At 43.9% G+C, this 21,029-nt stretch overlaps 1 protein-coding gene across 1 annotated transcript in view; it reads right to left on the reverse strand.

Annotated features, from left to right (window-relative positions):
• Nucleotides 1–278: 278 nt before the first annotated feature.
• BLVRB (biliverdin reductase B) overlaps nucleotides 279–21,029 on the reverse strand; it is a 41,165-nt gene continuing 20,414 nt past the window's right edge. Inside the window, exons 2-5 of the mRNA XM_075323643.1 lie at nucleotides 14,718–14,879; nucleotides 7,765–7,854; nucleotides 5,015–5,146; nucleotides 279–1,267 (exon numbers count right to left, since the gene is read on the reverse strand). Coding sequence (XP_075179758.1) covers nucleotides 1,107–1,267; nucleotides 5,015–5,146; nucleotides 7,765–7,854; nucleotides 14,718–14,879 — 545 coding nt within the window. The 3' untranslated portion in view covers nucleotides 279–1,106. The remainder of the gene's footprint in view (nucleotides 1,268–5,014; nucleotides 5,147–7,764; nucleotides 7,855–14,717; nucleotides 14,880–21,029) is intronic.

Genomic DNA, 21,029 nt, shown 5'->3' on the forward strand with positions numbered 1-21,029 from the left:
TGCACTGACACGCCCTCGTTGCACTTAGTCTCATTTGCATATTCTTTTTACTTTACAGCGCCCATTACAGCTCGGTACAGGAGTTTGTTAGAACTGGTTGATTTCCTGCTTTTGGATCCAAATGATCCAAAGTTGCAAAACATTTCAATATGCCATAATAAAAAAATGACCCTCGGGTCAATGGGGAGAGAAGTTTAAAAGCAAAACAACTAATCGATAATTTTATTAAAAAATAATAATAATAATAATAATAATAATAAAAAAATCACGCGTTTCGATCAAATGTAAGAAGGTTTTTATTGCGATTTGTCATTACATCTTGAAGGTTAGTGAAAATGAAAACAGTAGTAAAAGGATGAAATGTTGTACCATTGTTAGATATAATTAATTTTAATGATTGTAGAAATGTTAGTTTTTTTTTTAGCTTTTTGTAACGATACAGTGGAACCTTGGATGAAGAGTAACTTAGTTTGAGAGCGTTTTGCAAGACAAGCAAAGCTTTTTACAAATTTGTAACTTGGTTTACGAGCAATGCTTTGCAAGAAGAGCAAATACTCGCCGCTCACACTTCCGGGTCCATCCTCTGACCCGCTCTGCAGGTAACTTTCTGTATATATGTACTGAATACTGTGTATCGTATACCATTGTATAGTATATACTATATAGCATGTCTATCAATTTGCATTTGTGGATATAGTATTGTACTTTCTTTGTGCTAACCAGTGCAGCACATTGCTTACTGTATCTCCCGCACACCAACAATTGTATTGTAAGCTAAAGTGCAGTTTAATTTGCTTTGTTTTCTTACTGTTCTGTACAGTATTTTATATTAGTGTACTATGATAATTTTATATAAATACAGGACATTATTTTGTATTACTGTAATAAGTTTGTATAAATACAGCAAATATTTTTGGGTTGTGGAACGAATTGTCTGTGTTTCAATTATTTCCTATGGGAAAATTCGCTTTGATATAAGAGTAACTTGGTTTAAGAGCAAACTCCCGAAACCAATTATGCTCGTAATCCAAGGTTCCACTGTATTTAAAAAAAAGAAGTGCATTAGTCAGGAATGATCTTGCATCCTCTACCAACAGAAGGAGTAGTTACAAGCCGCTGTAGTCGCGAGACAAGGTGACGTTTTTTCCATCATATTCGTCTGTTTTCAAACAGCGAAGGAAGAAGTCGCTGAGGTCGTGGGTGGAGATCACATGCCCGCCGCGTTCACCAACTTTCACAGTGTAATCTCCAGTGAAAGGCTTATCAGCTGCACAAGTAGAGACAGAAGCAGAGTTATTATATACCGTACTTTGATCGGACTGACGAGGCATCAGCACCACATTGAGAGAGTATACAGAGCCTACGAATCCGCTAACACCTAACACCACACTCCTTGCTGGAGGACCACCGCTAGGGTATCACCACTTCTACCCATTATATTTAAGGCTATATGCTCACACTGCAATAAAACTGCAACTTGTCAGAGAGCCTGGAAATGTATAAAAAACAATGAACGATTGTAATGATGGTGCATTTTTATTGCTTTTGTCAATTCTGACTTCATGTGTTCATCAGTATAGAAAGCGGGACAAAACTAAGACAAACAAGCAAGAAGAATGAACATGCTCTACAGAGAAAAAAAAAATGCAACATGCGCAAAATAAATCTGATTTCTCATAGACTTTGCTGGAAAGTCAAAAGTGAGAACTTGCAGACATCAAAACTGCACCATGCGCATGTAGCCCAAGAACGACATGACATTTATCAATTGCGGTTTGTTAAAACCAAATAACAGGAATGCTCAAAAACGCTATAAGGGTATGTGCGCACGTCTGCGTTCTATTCCGCAGCGTTTAAGTCACTGCATGTGCGTTTCAAAACGCAGCCGAAAAGCTGCGTTTTGAATGCATTGTGAATGCAGAATTCATGCGTTCTGGATGCTTTCTCTGCTATAGACAGAGTGGGAAAAGCATCCGGAACACACAAAAGTAGTGACATGTTGCTTTTTAGAACGCAGCGTTTTGGCAAAATATTTCAGCATGCAAATCGCTGCATTCTAAAACGAAACGTGCGGATGGAATTTGCACAATCTTCATAGATTGTGCTGGGGACGCAGGACGCATGCTTTTACGCTGCAGTGCGTAAAAACATGCACAATGCAGACGTGCGCACACAGCCTAAATATGCATGTAAAATACAAAAAAAACAGTTTGCACTCTGATAATGCTAAAGTATGGAAACCATGAATGTGTGAACATGGACCTGCATTACTGCTAAGGGAAATCTGAGAAAAATGAGATATTTAGCATATATAAATGGCCATTTGTATATCTGCCCAGTTGCCCCTTCACGGCATATCTCGTAACTGGGTCCCTGACGCTATGCTGAAGCCTCTCTCTAGGTTAGGCCGGTTTCACACATCCGGCTTTTTGCCGTTCTGCTGGATCCTGCGCTCTCCCGTACAGATAATACAGTACAATGACAGCGCAACAAGCGCCGGTCACATGCTGTCATGTGACCGGCGCATGTGACCCGGAAGTTACAGCGCTGTCATTGTACTGTATTATCTGTACGGGAGAGCGCCGCATCCGGCAAAACGGCAAAAAGCCGGATGTGTGAAACCGGCCTTAAAAACCTCCTCTGTATGGGCAAGTAGGAACCTGCTATATAGGAAAAGACTACCTGTGGCAACTGGGGGAGGGGTGCACACGGTCAGAAGGTATGACCCTCTTCATATAGACAAAAAAGACTGACTGCACTCCTCGACCTGACGTGTGAACAGGTGCATTACTGAACGTGACAAAATTGTTCACATGTCAGGTCGAGGAGTGCAGTCAGACTTTTTTGTCTAAATATGCATGTAAAACAAAAAATGCACTCAAAAGATGCAATGAAATAAAAACAAACCCACAAATAACCCAAGTTTACCTAATGGGTGCAAAAAAAATGCAAGATCAAAAACTGACCAGATACTCATCATGGAAACATGCCTAAAGGTACCCATTAAATCCACAATTACCAGCCCAACTGCAGGTTGCATATATACAGTACATATACCTGAGAAGTGCTGTTCACAAGAAAGAAGGAAAGGAGGAAAAAAAAAAAAAAAAAAAGCACTGGCTAATATTATTCAATGGCGTTTTTAAAAAAATAAAAATAGTAATAAAGCTAAAATGTTGCATGAAGTAGTCCTTATATTTTGGATGAGACTTGCTTATTCAAGTCTATGACATAGCAAAAAAAAAAATAAATAAGAAAAAAAAAAATCAGATTCCATATGGATCAACTTTATAGAATCCGATTTTTGGGGGATATATTGCAATACTTCAACATAAACAATTGTATTTAGTCTTGTTAATTGTAGTAACTGCTGATGCATGACAAAAAAAAAAATGCTATGATATGGATATAGATAGTATGTATGTATGTATGTATGTGATATATATTTTTTATATATATATATATATATATATATATATATATCTATATATATATATAATGCACACACCGTATATACATACACACAGTATAGCTAATATATAAAGCTCAGTGTGTGTGTGTGTGTGTGTGTGTGCGCGCGCGCACACAGACACCGCATGTGACTCAGGGAACGTCATAGACTATGTTTTGATGGGAAAATTTAACCCCGCCCTTTATAGTTACTCTCCAAATTCCTGCCTCCATTAAACTGAATAGAGGTGGGAGCTGCAGGCTATTAATAGCAACGGTCAGTGGTTGCTATAGGAACAAAATAAACTGTTAGTTTAAGAAGCTTATGTGTGAGGTAATAAGATGTCGGTGGGGAGACGTATAGAGAGAGACAGCCGGGGAAAGAGACAGCCGGGGAAAGACAGACAGATGGGGAAAAAGAGAGAGACAAAGAGAGAGAAAGACAGACACAGAGATGGAGACAGACAGACTGACACAAATACAGACATAGATAGAACCAGACAGCGACACACAGACAGACTGGGAGAGAGACAGTTACTATCCCGGGCAACGCCGGGTACTACAGCTAGAGATATATAATAAATATATATATATTATAATAATTTTATTCATTTATATAGCGCTATTGATTCCACAGCGCTTTACATACTGTACATTGGCAACACTGTCCCCATTGGGGCTCACAATCTAGATGTGTATATCTTTCGAGTGTGGGAGGAAACCGGAGAACCCGGAGGAAACCCACGCAAACACGGGGAGAACATACAAACTCCTTGCAGATGGTGTCCTTGGTGGGATTTGAACCCAGGACCCCAGCGCTGACAAGACTGCAGTGCTAACCACTGAGCCACCGTGCCATATATAATATATATATACACATTATATATATATATATATATATATATATATATATATACACATTATATATATATATATATATATATATATATATATATATATATATATATATATATATATATATACATATACATACACACACACACATATACACACATATATATATATATATATATACACATACATACATACATACATACATACATACATAATTTATCAGGAAATATAAGGTCATGTGAAGGAGCCTTGTTCAGACGGCAGGTGTTTTTCCAATCCCCCCCACACCTATTTGACCCACCATGCGTGTGTTCTCAATAGGGAGAGGAGTCCTTATCAGAAACACCTAATGGCAGATTATCTTCTATGGGGGGAAAAAAAAAAGTGATGGGGCATATTGAAAGCCAACTGCCCGATCCCTCTCTACCCGGCCATCTGCTGTTGCCATTGAGTCAGGAGGCCCCCATACAAAGTTGGTTAGTCAAGCCCTCTGAAATCATCAAGTTTGGACACCATTGGTTTGTCTAATAATGGATATGCAGCTGCCGACAGCTTCATATGGCACTAAAAATATTGAAGATAGACCTGTCACCTCTCAACCATGGGCTATAATGACCGAAACCTGACCCATACCCTCCCTATAAGAAGAGCGTGTACATAAAATTGTGGTATTCATGACATTTCTGAAAACAACAATGGTCCTGTTTACCTGCAATGTGTGGAGGAAGCACAGCCACGTAGTCCAGACTGGAGCCTTGAAGGATCTTTTGCATCCGGATGTGATCCTCAGTCACTGGCAGCATGGCAGGTGGTACTTTGGCGATATCCCACTGCAAGAAGGCTTCAAAAGAAACACCCCTTGATTACCATGGCATTTATGGCATTCCAAATTTAAAGGGGGTTCTCCAGTATTAGAAACCCATCTGCCCCTTCCAAAAAAGGCGCCGGATCCGTAAATGGGTTCTGTCTGGTATGTTCAGCTCCGCGCCGTTGATTAAAAGCTGTCACGTGACAATCCCCCCCCCCCAAAAAAAAAAAAAAACATGGCAATCCAAATATCACCCACTAGCCGTGGGTCTTCATTGTGAAGGGCTAGCCTAAACTTATTCTATAGCACTCAGAAACCTGGCTGTATCACTGGTCTTGATGTCCAGAGCAAAAACAGATGACCAATAAGAGCTCAGCTCTTATGTCTGACACTGCAGAGGAAAAAAGAAAGCTGCACTATGATTGGTTACAAAAGTGTTTCCCCCGAAAACAAGACAGGGTCTATATTTTCTGCTTTAAAAGAAGTTTATGGGGCTTTACATATATTTTTTAATTGGCGTCCAACTGGGTCACCCATTAGTGCAAAATAAACATACACCCCCTTCCCCAGCCAACCACTCTGTACTGGTATTGTTGATTGGGTGTAGTCAGACTGCTCTACACGCCCGCTGTTAATGCTAAGTGAATATTCACCCCTTATTGTGGCGGAGTCAGTAATTCAATCAGACTGCTGTATTTTGCGCCAGACAATCGCATCGCAATCCTCCGACTGGTCGGCGGCTTTCCTGACCGTGACCGTTGTATAGAAATACATGCTGTCACAGTCAGGTGAGGAGAGAGATGCCAGCCAGTCAGAGTATTGCGATGCGATTGTCGGGCAATGAATACAGCACTCTGACTGAATCACTGACACAGAGGGGTGGGTGGGAGAAGGGAGTGAATATTCATTTTCTATTAACAGCGGGCGAGTACAGCAAACTGACTGCACCCAATCAATGAGGCCAGTATAGAGGGGTGGAAGGGGAAAGAGGTGAATATTCATTTTGTATTAACAGCGGGCGAGTACAGCAAACTGACTGCACCCAATCAATGAGGCCAGTATAGAGGGGTGGAAGGGGAAAGAGGTGAATATTCATTTTGTATTAACAGCGGGCGAGTACAGCAAACTGACTGCACCCAATCAATGAGGCCAGTATAGAGGGGTGGAAGGGGAAAGAGGTGAATATTCATTTTGTATTAACCGCTGGGCGCACATCTATATAAAAACCTACAGCAATAAATTACCGTATTTTTCGGACCATAAGACGCACTTTTTTCCCCCAAATGTTTGGGGAAAGTTGGGGGTGCGTCTTATGGACTGACTGTGGCTGCAGGGAATGAGGTGCTGCGGTGGAGCGGGTCACCGGGGGCACGAGCAAGCTGTAGCAGCCTGCTGTGACCACGTGGGCCCGCTCATTAAATATGCACTCCCATCCTCCCGCCCATTTTTCAGCGCAGAAGCCGGCGCTGACAGGTGGGCGGGGGGACGCGCGCATAGTAAAGAGCCGGCCCGCATGATCACCCCTGGCAATTACAGCCTGGAGTGATCATGTGCGGCTGTAGTCACTGCTCCTCGCGCGTCATCAGCATGGGGAGCAGTGCATTAGTGTACTCACCCATCCCAGTGTGTGGAGCCGTCCCCCTGCAGCACGCGATGTCTTCCTGTCTGTGCCGGTCAGCTGATGGGCACAGACAGGAAGACATCGCGTGCTACAGGGGACACGGACACACGGATACACACACACACGTCAGTGGTGCAGAGAGGAAGATGATCGGCTGCAGGGAGTGAGGAAAAGGTGAGTATAAACGTTTGTTTTTTTTTCTCTGTGCTATAGGATACAGGCCATATACCAGGATGGTATATGAGCACTATGGGGGCATATAGCAGGATGGGAGTATATGAGCAGGAAGGATGGGGGGGTATATGAGCAGGAAGGATGGGGGGGTATATGAGCAGGAAGGATGGGGGTATATGAACAGGATGGGAGTATATGAGCAGAATGGATGGGGGGTATATGAACAGGATTGGGGTATATGAACAGGATGGGGTATATTAACAGGATGGGAGTATATGAGCAGGATGCTGGTATAGGAGCAGGATGGGGGTTTATAGCAGGATCATATACAAGGCAGGAGGATCATTACCAGGATGGGGTACCTTAGTAGAGAATTTGGGGACATTACCCCCATAACAGTGTCAGCAGCAGATCCTCGCCCCATAACTGTGTCATGACCACATTTTTTTGCTTAAAGTTTTATTTTCCCATTTTCCTCCTCTAAAACCAGGGTGCGTCTTATAGTCCGGTGCGTCTTATAGTCCAAAAAATACGGTATATATCCTGAAAGGGTTACACAAGCCCTATTTCAGGTTACTATTAGTATGCTGAACCATAACGAGGGGTTATTTTTGGAGCAGGCCTTATAGTATAAGCATTTTTCATAAAAAGACGATAAATTCTGCTAGGGCTTATTTTTGAGGCAGGGCAACAAGACCAGTTTCATGTTCTCACAAACAAAGCCCATAATTAACATTCGCCAATACAACACTTATGTCCCACTATACATGAAAATGCCCACAATCGCCTTCAAAATGACCATGTAGTCAATGGATTGGATGTAAAAAAGAAAAAAAAATAATCCTTAAATACATACAAGACATGCAGGCCACCACTTTCCGCACGCCATGCTCTTTCATTGCTTCTATGATATTTCGGGTTCCCTCTGACATCATTGTGGTCGGTCCTGTCAGTAAATAAGAGACCTGTTATAACGAGTGCGACCTAAAGCTTTTGCGACTGAATACAATATCTGTAACACAACCTACAACCAACCCATCATTTTTAGTAATGATTTCTTACAAGGAAGAGGGACCTTTTTGGTGGCACTCATAAGGGTTTAGGATACAGGGGTAACCTGAATGCTATGTGTCAATGGACGTCAATTAATGTATCACGATTTATGGGGGGGAAGAGATATGGCACAACACATACACGTCCCCTATATGTAGATTTTTGTAATCATATTAACACACTTATATTTTCCTATAATTTATTAGAAAGCGTTTTAATTTTTTTTTTTATGTGGCAGACGAGTACCGTATATTGATATTTATGGAAAATTAATGGCCATATTACAATACTGTACATATTCTGGCAAAAGCTCCATTAACTAAAACTCAATTAACCATAATCATTTAGCTTCTTACATTATACCTCTAAATATGGGATTTATATGAACAAGAGATGGGCAAATATTAACTATTCGTGTTTGGATAATGTCTACTGAATACAGAGTACTATTCCATGAAATAGGAAGAAAAAAACAGTTCACCCACCTGAAGACCCAAAATTAGCCAGAACGGTGCAGGGATGATATTCAGCAGGACCCAGCTGTGATTATAGTTGATAATTTGTAAAAGAATCCACATCCAAGTTCCAACAGAATTCAATAAAATTTTTTCTTTATTTCCAAAAAATTAAAAATGGTCACATCCTTCAATAATAAAACCGCATCATGGCAGAGTGATAAGTTCGGGCCGCGTTTCGGAGGAATACCTCCTTACTCTGAGACCAGAGTAAGGAGATATTCCTCCGAAACGCGTCCCGAACTTATCACTCTGCTATGAAGAGTAAGGAGGTATTCCTCCGAAACGCGTCCCGAACTTATCACTCTGCCATGATGCGGTTTTATTATTGAAGGGCGTGATCATTTTTAATTTTTTGGAAATAAAGAAACATTTTTATTGTTTTGGAACATGGATGCTGGATTCTTTTGCAAATTATCAACTAGAGTCCTCTTCCAGTATTCAGCACAACAAGAAAAATGCTCAGGTTCCCCATTGACTTGCATTAGGTTCATTATTGGTGATGAATACGGGAATAGAACTTTGGGATTTCTTACGAATACTCCGAACACATGAAATATAAAACCTCTTAAAAAAAAATTCCAAGCTGAAACCACTTCCAGAAGTACTAATTAGTTGGGTTGTGAATTTTTTTTTAAGGAGTTTTTAGAGTAGAAATTTTCCAAAATCCTCATTAACCCTAGAACGCATACCTGGGGCCTTGCAGGCCTGCTAGGTCATTTGTTTTCTATGGTAGATTGTTATGCTTGCGCGTTCTAGGGTTAAAAAAGAAGGGAATTTTCTGCTTTAAAAACATAGCAAAAAGACTCCCTTGACGTATGCGCACACAATATCTTTTTAAGGCGGATTCCGCTTGGAACCCGCGTGAAAGGTGTTCAACAAAAAATAACTTCTGCACAGCAATGTCACAGCTACTTGGTGTGCGTATGTTCCGTCCTCTTAAGCCCCATGCACATGTTGAGTATTTGGTGAGTTTTTTTACCTCAGTATTTGTAGCCAAAACCAAGAGTGGGTGATGAATACAGAAGTGGTGCCCGTGTTTCTATTATACTTTTCCTCTGATTCTTCCACTTCTGGTTTTGGCTACAAATACGGAGGTAAAAAACTCCCCAAATTCTCAACATGTGCACATGGCCTCATAGACCAGTGTTCCTCCACTCAAGGCCCACCAACAGATCATGTTTTCAGGATTTCTTTAGTATTATGTGTCGCCTAGGGTTATGGGGTACTCTGTCCCGGGCAGTGTATAACTCGGGAATGTCACTTTGGTGGCCGTTGCCCAGTCCTGTGCCCTGGGTGCTTTTTAATGGGGAGTATTTACAGGGGAGATTAAAGTCATTGGTGTGACACCACCTGCGGGTTGCGGTTAAGATGATGGAACCGCCGCTGCTGAGTTGGTTATCCCAGGGCTGGTGGTGATGGCAGCTGTGGTCGTAGGCCCTCCGCAGGTAGGGCTGAGCTTGGGAGGTGTATGGTGGAGACTTTTGCCGAGTAACAGAGGCCACACCGAGGGTTGTAGTTTGACAGTCTTAACTCAGTTGGGCCCTTGGACGGCTGGTTTAGGTCCCTGTAGTTCCAGTGCCAGTTTGATGACTTGGTTGCTCTGTCCCCGGCACTCTCAGTGTGGTTGGGTCCCCGTAGCTTGGAGCTGATTTGGGGCCCGACTGTCTTTAGGCAGTCTCCTTGTCCGTACTGCGGGCAGTGTGGACCCTGTAGGGCTGGTCCGTGGTCCCGAACGCTGATCCGTTCGTTACTGCTGATGCCCCCGGATCTGTGGGTCAGTGAAGGTCTCCTCACTGTGCAGGTATTTACCAGGCCGCGTGAAGCTGTCGCCTGACCTAGGGCCCTGTGCCCCGTCGGTGCTCTGGTCCCAGCGGTACTCAGGTGTACCTGCCCTGGCGACCATTCTCCTGTGCCCCCGGGTCACCGCTACACGACCCAGCTCTAGGCACGTCTCTCCACTTTCACTCTCTAGACTTGACTGCTCGACTACCCACTGTCCCCTCCATCCAGGTTATCTAGTTCCCTAGACTGGCTTCACCCTCATGTTGGCCCTTTGTGTCTGACTAGCCAATTACCCCTGGTGTGGAGTGGAAACTGGGATTTTGGTGTGTGCAGGTATCACTGGCACTGGTGTTCCAGGTCCCTGGGGGCAGGCCCTGCATCCTGGTGAGGATGCAGCACCTAGAAGTGCCCTGAGTGGTTCAGGGGGCGCTACAATTACACAGGTGAATACATGATCTACTGGTGGGATTTGAGTTGGGGTAGGGGGGAGAACACTGGTTTAAAGTGAAGTGTGCAAATACCATTGGGCAGATTTTAGAGGAATTTTTATTTTCCTGAATTATTTAATAAAGGCTTTTTGAAAGGGATTGCTCTTGGGAGAGTTTTTCTTTTATTTTACTGTAATCAGTCTTTGCAGCCTTTTGATTAGACATGACCTAATTTGGCACAAATAAGCAACATTCTCCCCCCCCAGTAAATAGTCTGTATTTCAAAACACCCCTATATGAAAAGCTAAAAAAAAAAAAAAATGAAGAGTTTCCGAATCCTTTTTGGAGCTGGTCGTGATTTTTTTTTTCCTTTTGAGGAGGACTTTGGAGCGGATTTGCTTTGAAATCCTCCATGTGAACCTCGCCTCTGACTGCAAAACCAACGCTACATAACAGATTAGTGGCTGGTCAGTGGCTCCCCCTAGTGCACATTACACGCTATGACAAGTTAACACTAAATATCAGCTGTATCCGAAGATCAATCTAGGTGGCCAATAATCACTTAATGACAGAGAGATTTGCATAAAGGCAAGTAAAGAACAGCCCATATAATAATAAAGTGCACGAAGAAAAGAAAGGCCCAATATATGATGTCCCAGAGTGGCTTCTCGCTATGCACCACTAGTAGGCAGACTGCGCACAACCTTGGACAGAACACTGTGACCTTTGTACACGTTTTCTTCAATGTCGTCAATGACAAGATCCTTTTTTTTTTTTTTTTTTTCCTGTCGGGCCAAGCAGTTTGGAAGCTTTGTAAGTTTTTGCTAAGGCTACTTTCACACATCCGGTTTGAGCACTGCGGCTCAATCCGGCTGTGAAAACTATGCAACGGATGCGGCGAAAACACCGCATCCTTTGCATAAGTTTTTACATGCGGCCCGTCCGTTTTTTTTCCGGTTGCGGCATGCTACTGAGCATGCGCAGTGGAAAAAACCGCATGCGGCGACCGGATGCGTTTTTTTCCGCATCGCACCGCATCCAGCCTCCATAGGTATGCATTGAAAAATGCGCCGCGGCGCGATGCGGGTTTTTTTTGCCGGAGCAAAAAACGTTGCAGGGAACGTTCGATCCGGCCGCGGCATCGGCTAAGGCTACTTTCACACATCCGGATTTTTGCTCTGCAGCACAATACGGCGTTCTGCAGAAAAACCGCAACCGGCTTTTGTAACGCCGGTTGCGGGTTTTTTTTGCATAGACTTACATTAGTGCCGTATTGTGCCGCAGGGGCTTGCGTTCGGTCCGGTTTTTGCCGCATGCGGCAGATTTAGCCGATGCCACGGCCGGATCGAACGTTCCCTGCAACGTTTTTTGCGCCGGCAAAAAAAAACCCCGCATCGCGCCGCATCCGGCCGCTGCGGCGCATTTTTCAATGCATACCTATGGAGGCCGGATGCGGTGCGATGCGGGAAAAAAACGCATCCGGTCGCCGCATGCGTTTTTTTCCACTGCGCATGCTCAGTAGCATGCCGCAACCGGAAAAAAACGGACGGGCCGCATGTAAAAACTTATGCAAAGGATGCGGTGTTTTCGCCGCATCCGTTGCATAGTTTTCACAGCCGGAATGAGCCGCACTGCTCAAACCGGATGTGAGAAAGTAGCCTAAATCTGCCGCATGTGGCAAAAACCGGACCGAACGCAAGCCCCTGCGGCACAATACGGCACTAATGTAAGTCTATGCAAAAAAACCCGCAACCGGCGTTACAAAAGCCGGTTGCGGTTTTTCTGCAGAACGCCGTATTGTGCCGCAGAGCAAAAATCCGGATGTGTGAAAGTAGCCTAAGAGAGCAAATAATTGTAAAAGTATAGGACATCTTCAAGAAGAGTCCGAGAAATAGAGACATTCCTAACGACTTCTTCCTGGTTTTTAATTTACACTGGAAATTAGTGAATATAGTGCAAAAAAAAAAAAAAAAAAATAATAATACCCCAGAATGCCCTAATGTACCACAGATTCACGGATCATCCAAGAATAAGGACCTGGGTATGGTCTGAAACCTCTTAGGAAAAGGGATTAAATCTTTTTGGATATACTTGGGTCACAATTTTAATATGTTGGAATTTATTAGTATTTTTTAATGGCCTTCAGCTCGATCTCGAGCCATGGCTGCTTGATGGATGAACACTTTAGGAAGATCGATCTTGTGCAGCCTACATAAGTCCATCAGGGTCTTCTCTGCCGTTTTCTTTATAGTATCAAGCCATTGGGTTGTTGGTCTTCCTCTTCGCCTTGTTGATTCTATTCTTCCGACCATGATGTCCTTCTCCAGTGATTGGTCCCCTTGTATGATGTGTCCAAAGTAGGCAAGCTGTAGTTTGGTGATCCTTGCTTCAAGTGACATGTCTGGCTTGATTTGTTCCACCATTGATTTGTTTGTTCTTCTTGCCATCCATGGATTGATAAACATCCTTCTCCAGCACCACATTTTGAGGCATTGATTCTTCTCTTGTCTTGTTTCTTTATCGTCCAGGTTTCGGATCCATATTGTAGCGCCTGCCTGGATCCACAGACTCAGACGGGCTGAAATGGGCAGACTAAAGGGAAGCCACTCACCAAGCAGGACCCCTAGAACCCTGAAACCCTTTAACCCCTATACAGGGATTTGGAATTACACAGGGCCCAAGGTGATCACTACCTGTGGAAGGCTGCAGTCCGAGAGAGTAGTAGTCAGGCAGGGTCAAACCAGGAATTGCAGAACAGGGACAGAATCAGCAGGCAAGGACGTAATCAGAAAACAAAGCAGAGGTCAAATCTGGATCGGGCAGTGAGGTACATAAATAGCAGGCAAGAGAGGTAGTCAGGAAACAAGCAGAAGTCAGAACACCAGAATCACAAAACTGAACAGGGTGGAACAGGAACCAGGATTTCAGAACTATCTCTGGCAGTGGTCAGCAGACAGGAGGGGAATTAAGAAGGGTGTGGTGTCTTCCCATTGGTTGTAGCTGAATGATGGTAACTTCAGCTGGAAGACACACGCCACCTACAGTCAGTCAGTGGTACTGCAGATCCCAAGGAAACCCAGCCCAGTGGATGATCGATGCCAGCAGATCCGGGGGGCGCAGGCTCTGACTCCTCTCCAATCACTAGCACTATCCATGGAAGTAACACTGCATTGCCTGGCGATCGGAGAAGAAGTCGCTGGAGCAGACTCCGGTGGTGACATAACATATGTTACTACAGTAAAGACCAGACTATGTACGAGCTGAGACCAGACTATCTACGAGCTCTGTCTTCATCACCAGTGTATGTTCCTCGATTTGATGACCTTCTCCAGTGACTTTATTGTTGATTTGCTCATATCTAGTCTCCTATTGACTTCCGGTGTTGTCGCTGCATCGAGTGATCATTGATCCGAGTAGGTTGAAGTCCTTGAAGTTTGATTAAATTTTACTATTTTATCTGGAAAATGGCTGGAGCATCCCTTTTGTCCCACAATTGCTGCACAGCGTGAACTTAAAAAATCCCATAATCGATCGACAAAATGATTTAGTATTTTTTTTATTGATTTGCAGGTCAAATTCACTAACTCATTCAAGTGAATGGGTTGGTGAACCCCCCCCCCCCCCCAAAAAAAAAAACAAACAAAAAAAAAAAAAAACCCAGATAGTGCCTAGTGCTTTTCTGCACATGCCAGCGTTGTTTATGCTGGGGAAAATGGATTTAAGAATGGATTTTCCCCTCTACACCTATAGGACATGTAACCAACTACACGTGAACATCTCGATGACCAGGACATTATTACTACTAATAATAATAATAATAATTAAATTAATTAAAATTCATTAATAATTAAATAATAAAAATTAATAATTAATATAAAACATACTAAGTAAATATATATAAGGCCACCGTCCAAATGAGTGAGATTCGTTTAGGCAGTTTTGATAAATCAGTAATGTAGAACAGAGAACCAGATCTTATAATATAGTAGAGTCTAATAATATAGGAAATAATCATTTTTGTACATTACCAAGGTCATTATTGGTCCCCAGGATAATAATGACAGCATCCTGTCCCTCCACAGCTTTGGAGACATCCGACTTGTTCAGCACATCACCGACAATGACCCTTGAAGACTTGTTGCTAGCAGGGAGGCGAGCCGGGTCCCGCACCAGGACAGTTACGTTGTACCCTGTAGATGAGAGATTGTTATAGTGCTAAGCAGATTACATAGTGCAATATGGCATCTTTTTATGGAAGCAGCAATGCCGAATATGCTTTAATTTATATTTAAAAAGGAGGAAAGGGTGATTAAAATGTGCATTTTTTTTTATTATTCCCCATTTGGGACTTGATCTTGCTCTTGTTTTATCACCCGTTATTTATATTGTATTGTAGTATATAGTGAGAGTCATGGTCTCCTTTGAAGCCCAGGCAGGAGTTCCAAAATTGCAGTGACTGGGACTTTAGGTTTATCGGCACCCTACGATCGTGTTGACTTGTTTGCTTGCGCTGCTTAAATGACTCAGTCAAATTGACAGCTCCATTGAAGTTTTTAAGTAGCAGCGATCAGAGCTAGCTCCGATCTCGGCTGTAAGGCCAAGGTCACGCTAGCATATATCATCCAATTTATTCTCTTATGTGAGTGAATTGGAGGCAATATGAGAATGACACTCGGCTCAAACTCTTCTGCAAGTGTCCTTCACTGTGATATGATTCTCCCACATGCGAGAATCGGATCACTGCTGCGGATAAGGAGGCGAGATTAAAAGGGAACCTGTCACCAGTTGTGGGGCCTATAAGCTGCGGCCGCCACCAATTGGCTCTTATATACAGTATTCTGGAATGCTGTATATGAGCTCAGGCCGCTGTGTAGAACGTAAAAATCACTTTATAATACTTACCTAAACTGGTCGCTGCGGAGGAGTTGAGTCACATGGGCGTCTCCGTTCTCGACGCCTCCTCTTTCGGCCATCTTCATCCTCTTTCTGAAGCCTGAGTGCATGACGCGGCTACGTCATACACACTCGCCAGTCCCGTGCAGGCGCACTACCATACTTTGATCTGCCCTGCTCAGGGCAGATCAAAGTGCGCCTGCGCAGGACCTCAGTGCCGGCGAGTGCGTATGACGTAGGATGCTTCATGCACCCAAGCTTCAGCAGAAGGAAGACAAAGATGGCCAAAAGAAGAGGCGCCGATCCCGGAGAGCGAAGACACCTATCTGACCAGTTTGTATAACACAGACCCCCGAGGTGAGTATTATAAAGTGATTTTTACGTTCTACACAGCGGCCTGGGCTCTTACATACAGCATTCTGACATCCTGTATATAAGTGCTCACTGGTGGTGGCCGCAGCTTATAGGGGCCAAAACTGGTGACAGGTTCCCTTTAATCTTTTCATCTTCTCCATTACCTGTCTCAACAATAGAGAAGTGAAGTCTGATGTTTCACACGCACCCATAGACTTGTATTGGTGCGCGTGATCTGATTTGCAGATCTGCATTGCCCCATAGTATAACACTGGTCAGTGTGCTATCAGATAAGCCATCAGATCGCACTCCCCCTGTTAGGCTCGCTTCACATCAGCGGTATTTTGCCAGAAAGCAAAATCCGGCACAAATGCGTTCCAGCTGCATTCATTTCCTATCGAATCGCGGTAAGATGCGTTCACCACATGTGACCGCGTCTTGCCACGATTCCATTGTAAATGAATGCAGCTGAAAAGCATTTGTGCCGGATCCAGCTTTCCGGCAAAATACCGCTGACGTGAAGCGAGCCTTATACGCTCATGTGATAACCCAACTGATGAGCCTGTGCCATGATAGAGTACATCATGGCGCAGGAAGTCTTTACGGGTTATCACATATACAATAAACATCACTTTGGATAGATGATAGATGTATGTTTGGGTTGGGGGGGGGGTCAAGCAGCGTAGCCTTCACTGATTTTAAGAATGGGGGTCTATGTGATCCCTAGGAATGGTTGGGAAGGGGGCATGTGCAATCACTGCTTTTTCAGTCTTAATGATCAATCACGACTTCATTCTCAGAATCAGTGGAGGTCACAGCGGTCAGGAAGAGGACATCCTATGAACTTTCACAATTCGTGCAAACACATTAATGTATATAGGTCAATACTGATTAGTGATTTACAGTCTGGGTCCGCCAAAGTCCGCATCGGCATGGTTTCAAAACGTACCCGAGTGCCGGACCCGGGCTTCTCAGGGAAAATCCAGCTAAGGATCCGGCACTTAAGAAATATAAAAAAAGGAAAAAGAAAGAAAATAAGAATTAAACAAGTGCGTCATACTTACCGAGTCTCCGGCGCGGCTGTAACTGCTCCCATATCTTCTTCCGGGGCCGCTCATCATTGCTCATCCATGTGCACTGCTTTCCCTGCCCACCGGCCTGGCGTCTGTGATTGGTTGCAGTCAGACTAAGCCCCCAGCCTGTGTGACAGCGTCTGGCTGCAACCAATGACAAGCGCTATCTGCGGGTCAGTATAGTACAGTAAAAAATAAACAAATAATAAGATCCCCCATATTATGATACAGCACAGATAAAGCCACGGCTACAGGCTGCAGACCCCAGCTGTGCGCTTATCTTGGCTGTGTATCAAAATAAGGGGAACTGCATGTGTTTTTTTGTTTGTTTGTTTTTTTAATTATTATTATTTAAATGAAAAAAAAAAAAAAAAAAAAAACCAAACACTGTACAGTTCTCCCTAACCCCCCCCCCCCATCAATTTTGATACCCAGCCATGATAAGGCCCGACAGCTATGGGCTGGTATTCTCAGGCTGGGGAGAGCTGTGCTTTTGGGCCCCACGATACCATGATAGACTGTGCCTGTGATTGGAAGCGTCAGACTCTGTCACACAGGCTGGGGGCGCGTCTGACTGCAACCAATCACAGACACCGGTGGGCGGGGAAAGCAGCGCATATGCATAAAGGTAAATGAGTGGCTCCAGAAGTGAATGAGCAGCCTGGAAGCAGTCACAGCCGCATCGGAGCCTCAGTAAGTATGAAGCGCCAGCTTCTATCCTATCCCTTCTACCACCATTTTTAATCGCCGGATTCTGGTCCCCATAAACTTATATGGGGACTGGCATCTAGTCAGATAACAGATTAATCCCGGACCGGAACCAGGTTTTTTTTTTTTGACCCAACGATCCGCTCATCACTACTACTGATAAGAGTTGAGCGTATCGCTTATAATTCGGGTCCGGCGGATCATTGTCGGGTTGAGTCAGAAGTCCGAGATCAGATTCAGAATCCGGCCAATATATGTCTATGAGGAGGAGAGAGGGAGAGAAAAAAAAAATCCCGAATCTGGATCGTGCACCCGGAATCCTGGGTCGGACCCTGATCTGCCGCTCAAACCGCGCGGATCCGGATTTTTCAGGTTCGGGTCCGCTCAACACTACTACTGATCCACTCATACAGACCCTCCATTCTCAGGACCAGGGTCTTAGATACCATTGGTGCAACCTCTGCAGTCACACAGGTGCCCAAGAGGTAAGGAGACCCACTAGCACCTTCAAAGTAGGTGGAATTGAGCATTAGGAAGAGCTATTGGACTACGAAGGGCCCCTCTTCTGTGTTCGCTCCTGCTCAGGATATGTGGGGGATCTTGGCATGAGACCCCCAGTGACCATACTTTTAAAGGATTTTTCCAATCCTGTACTTTTATAGTTGGACTGCAGGTAATCTACTGCGGAACGCTGGTGCTCCCCACACCAAGGAAAGCTGCCATTTCTTTTCGCACCGGTTTCGATGAGTCATCCTGATTAAGTTTCTTATTCTCCTTCAGCCAAGTTCCCTTTTTTTCAGTTTGCCAGTCAGGACGTGTCAGCAGGAATCATCCGATTCTCAGAGCCGCACTAATTATACATTATTCGCTTGTAAGATCTAGGAGTCCCTTGTGACAGAAGCATTACCAAGGGGGTTTGCACGGTGCCTTCCGGCCGGTCACGCAACAAATGTCGTCCAGGTAGCCCCAGAGGACATACAACACATGCACTAAATGGCAAACTAGATGACGGCAAGCGTAATGTACAATGTCTGTGTAATCAACAGCTATAATAATGTTCACCACACAGCTGTCATTCACATTGCATTTTGGAGTCAACATATCAAATTCACAAGAAATCCCTGAAGTTAGCCTTAAAGAGGACCTGTCACTTGCTTAAAAAAAATAAATTAAATTTTCCTATAAAAACACCCCTTTAGTAAAGACTATTAAAATTAGCATTGAACCATATGATGGAGTGACTATTATTATTATTATTACAATAAAAAAAATGCAAATATTGCCCTGTCATGCAAAAAAATTGAGTTAAATACATAGGAAAAAAAAACCCCAGAATTCTCCTGATTTTTACACTTTGTTCCGTTTTGCTCTGTGTCACTCCATTGCTGAGATATTCACATTTGTTGCTTTTGGAGCACAGTATGTGAAATCTCTGCTTGCAGTGCATCTGGGTGTTGTTCATAGTGTTCTTTATGGGTGCATGTGCGTTCACCCCTTCTGCATCTGTTCCAGGAGTCTCTCAGTCAGATGCTTCTGAGCTGTGAATGGCAGATTCGGAATAGGAGGCTTGAACATGCCCATCCCCAGAAGAAAAAAAAAAATGCTGAAGAAACTCCCAGTTGGTCTGCAAGTAGAGATTTCACATACTCAGTTCCAAAATAAACAAAAAAGTGAATATCTCTGCAAGGAAGTGACACAACGCAAAATGGAAAAGTGGGGCAGAATCAGAGGAGCTCAGAGATTTTTTAATTCTTATTTAACTCAATTTTTTGAGCAAGTGACAGCTCAAAACTGCCCAATTTTTTTCACCCCCAAAAATTAAATAAAATTTTGAAGAAAATTGGCCAATTTGCCAGCTGCATCCGGCCCCGAAAGAGGGCCGCCAGCCCCATCCGGCCCCAAGAGAGGACCGCCAGCCCCATCCGGCCCCGAGAGAGGGCCGCCGTCCCCAACCGGCCCAGAGAGAGGGCCACCGGCCCCATCCGGCCCAGAGAGAGGGCCGCCGTCCCCATCCGGCCCCGAGAGAGGGCCGCCGGCCAATTTTTGCTATTATTACGGTAACGCCATCATATTGTTTAATGCCAATTTTTATGGCCTTTACCAAGACGTTTTTAGGTTGCTCTGCATAATTGGAAATGACCATGAGAAAAAAAAAAAAAAAAAAAAAAGCTCATGAAATAAAAGGGGAAAACATAAAAAAAAAAAAAAAACCGCAATAAGTTTGTTCGGACAGCTGCAGAAAATATGACAATATGATAAAAAAAAAAAAAAAAAAAAAAAAAAAAAAGCAGCAGAAATATTGCATTCATGATAGGTGTGACCACAACTTAAAGGGAACATGTCGTCTAGTCTGAAGGCAGCACTTTCTAGAGCAGATGGAACGCAGTAAATTAACGTATAGTTTGATGACAAAAGATGCAGTATTACTTGTGTTTTATTCATTTACATCTCAGCTTTTTACTAGACTTTTTTTTTTTTTTTTTAGTCGTCCAGGGGGCTTTTCTTTCTTTTCATGTACTCTTATACAAGGAAACTGTTCAGACCATGTCCTTTAAGAATCTCCAGTTCAGGGCCTCGATCAGCCGGAGTAACGAGCAGCAACAAAGAGGGTCTCTCACTTTGAAGAACAACGCATGTCTGTATATTACATGGACAGCTCTCGGATTTTAATGGGAGTGATTTAATTTTTTTCCCTGTGGGGGTGCTGTAGGTAAATTGAACACTTGCGACTATAGGTTACAGTCAGATGATAACTGGTGTTCCATGGAGGATACCCATTGATCAGGTTATCAACACTAAGCCTTTGCAACAAGGTACAGTCTAGAATGGAAAAGAAAAATTGTCAAGCTACCACTAGGGGGCGCTGGGACTCAGGTAGAGATAGACAGTGCAGTAACACAGAGACTCACTAGAGGTCGCTAACAAAACGCAGTGATAGTCGATCAGCCAAGGTCTATGCCAGGATGTCCCGTCTGTACAGAACAGTAATCAAGCCAAAGTCAAATAACAGAGCCGAGGTCAGATGTCGGGAGGACAAGTAAGCACTAGGGAGGTAAAAGGAGAGGATATGGAAAAGGACCAGAGACAGGAGGACCGGGAGGAACGGAGGTCAGGACAAGAAGGGGGAACGGAGGTCAGGACAAGAAGGGGGAACGGACGTCAGGACGGGAAGGGGGAACGGACGTCAGGACGGGAAGGGGGAACGGACGTCAGGACGGGAAGGGGGAACGGACGTCAGGACGGGAAGGGGGAACGGACGTCAGGACGGGAAGGGGGAACGGACGTCAGGACGGGAAGGGGGAACTGACGTCA

The sequence above is a fragment of the Anomaloglossus baeobatrachus genome, chromosome 9 (genome assembly GCF_048569485.1).
Source record: "Anomaloglossus baeobatrachus isolate aAnoBae1 chromosome 9, aAnoBae1.hap1, whole genome shotgun sequence".
Taxonomy (NCBI): Eukaryota; Metazoa; Chordata; class Amphibia; order Anura; family Aromobatidae; genus Anomaloglossus; species Anomaloglossus baeobatrachus.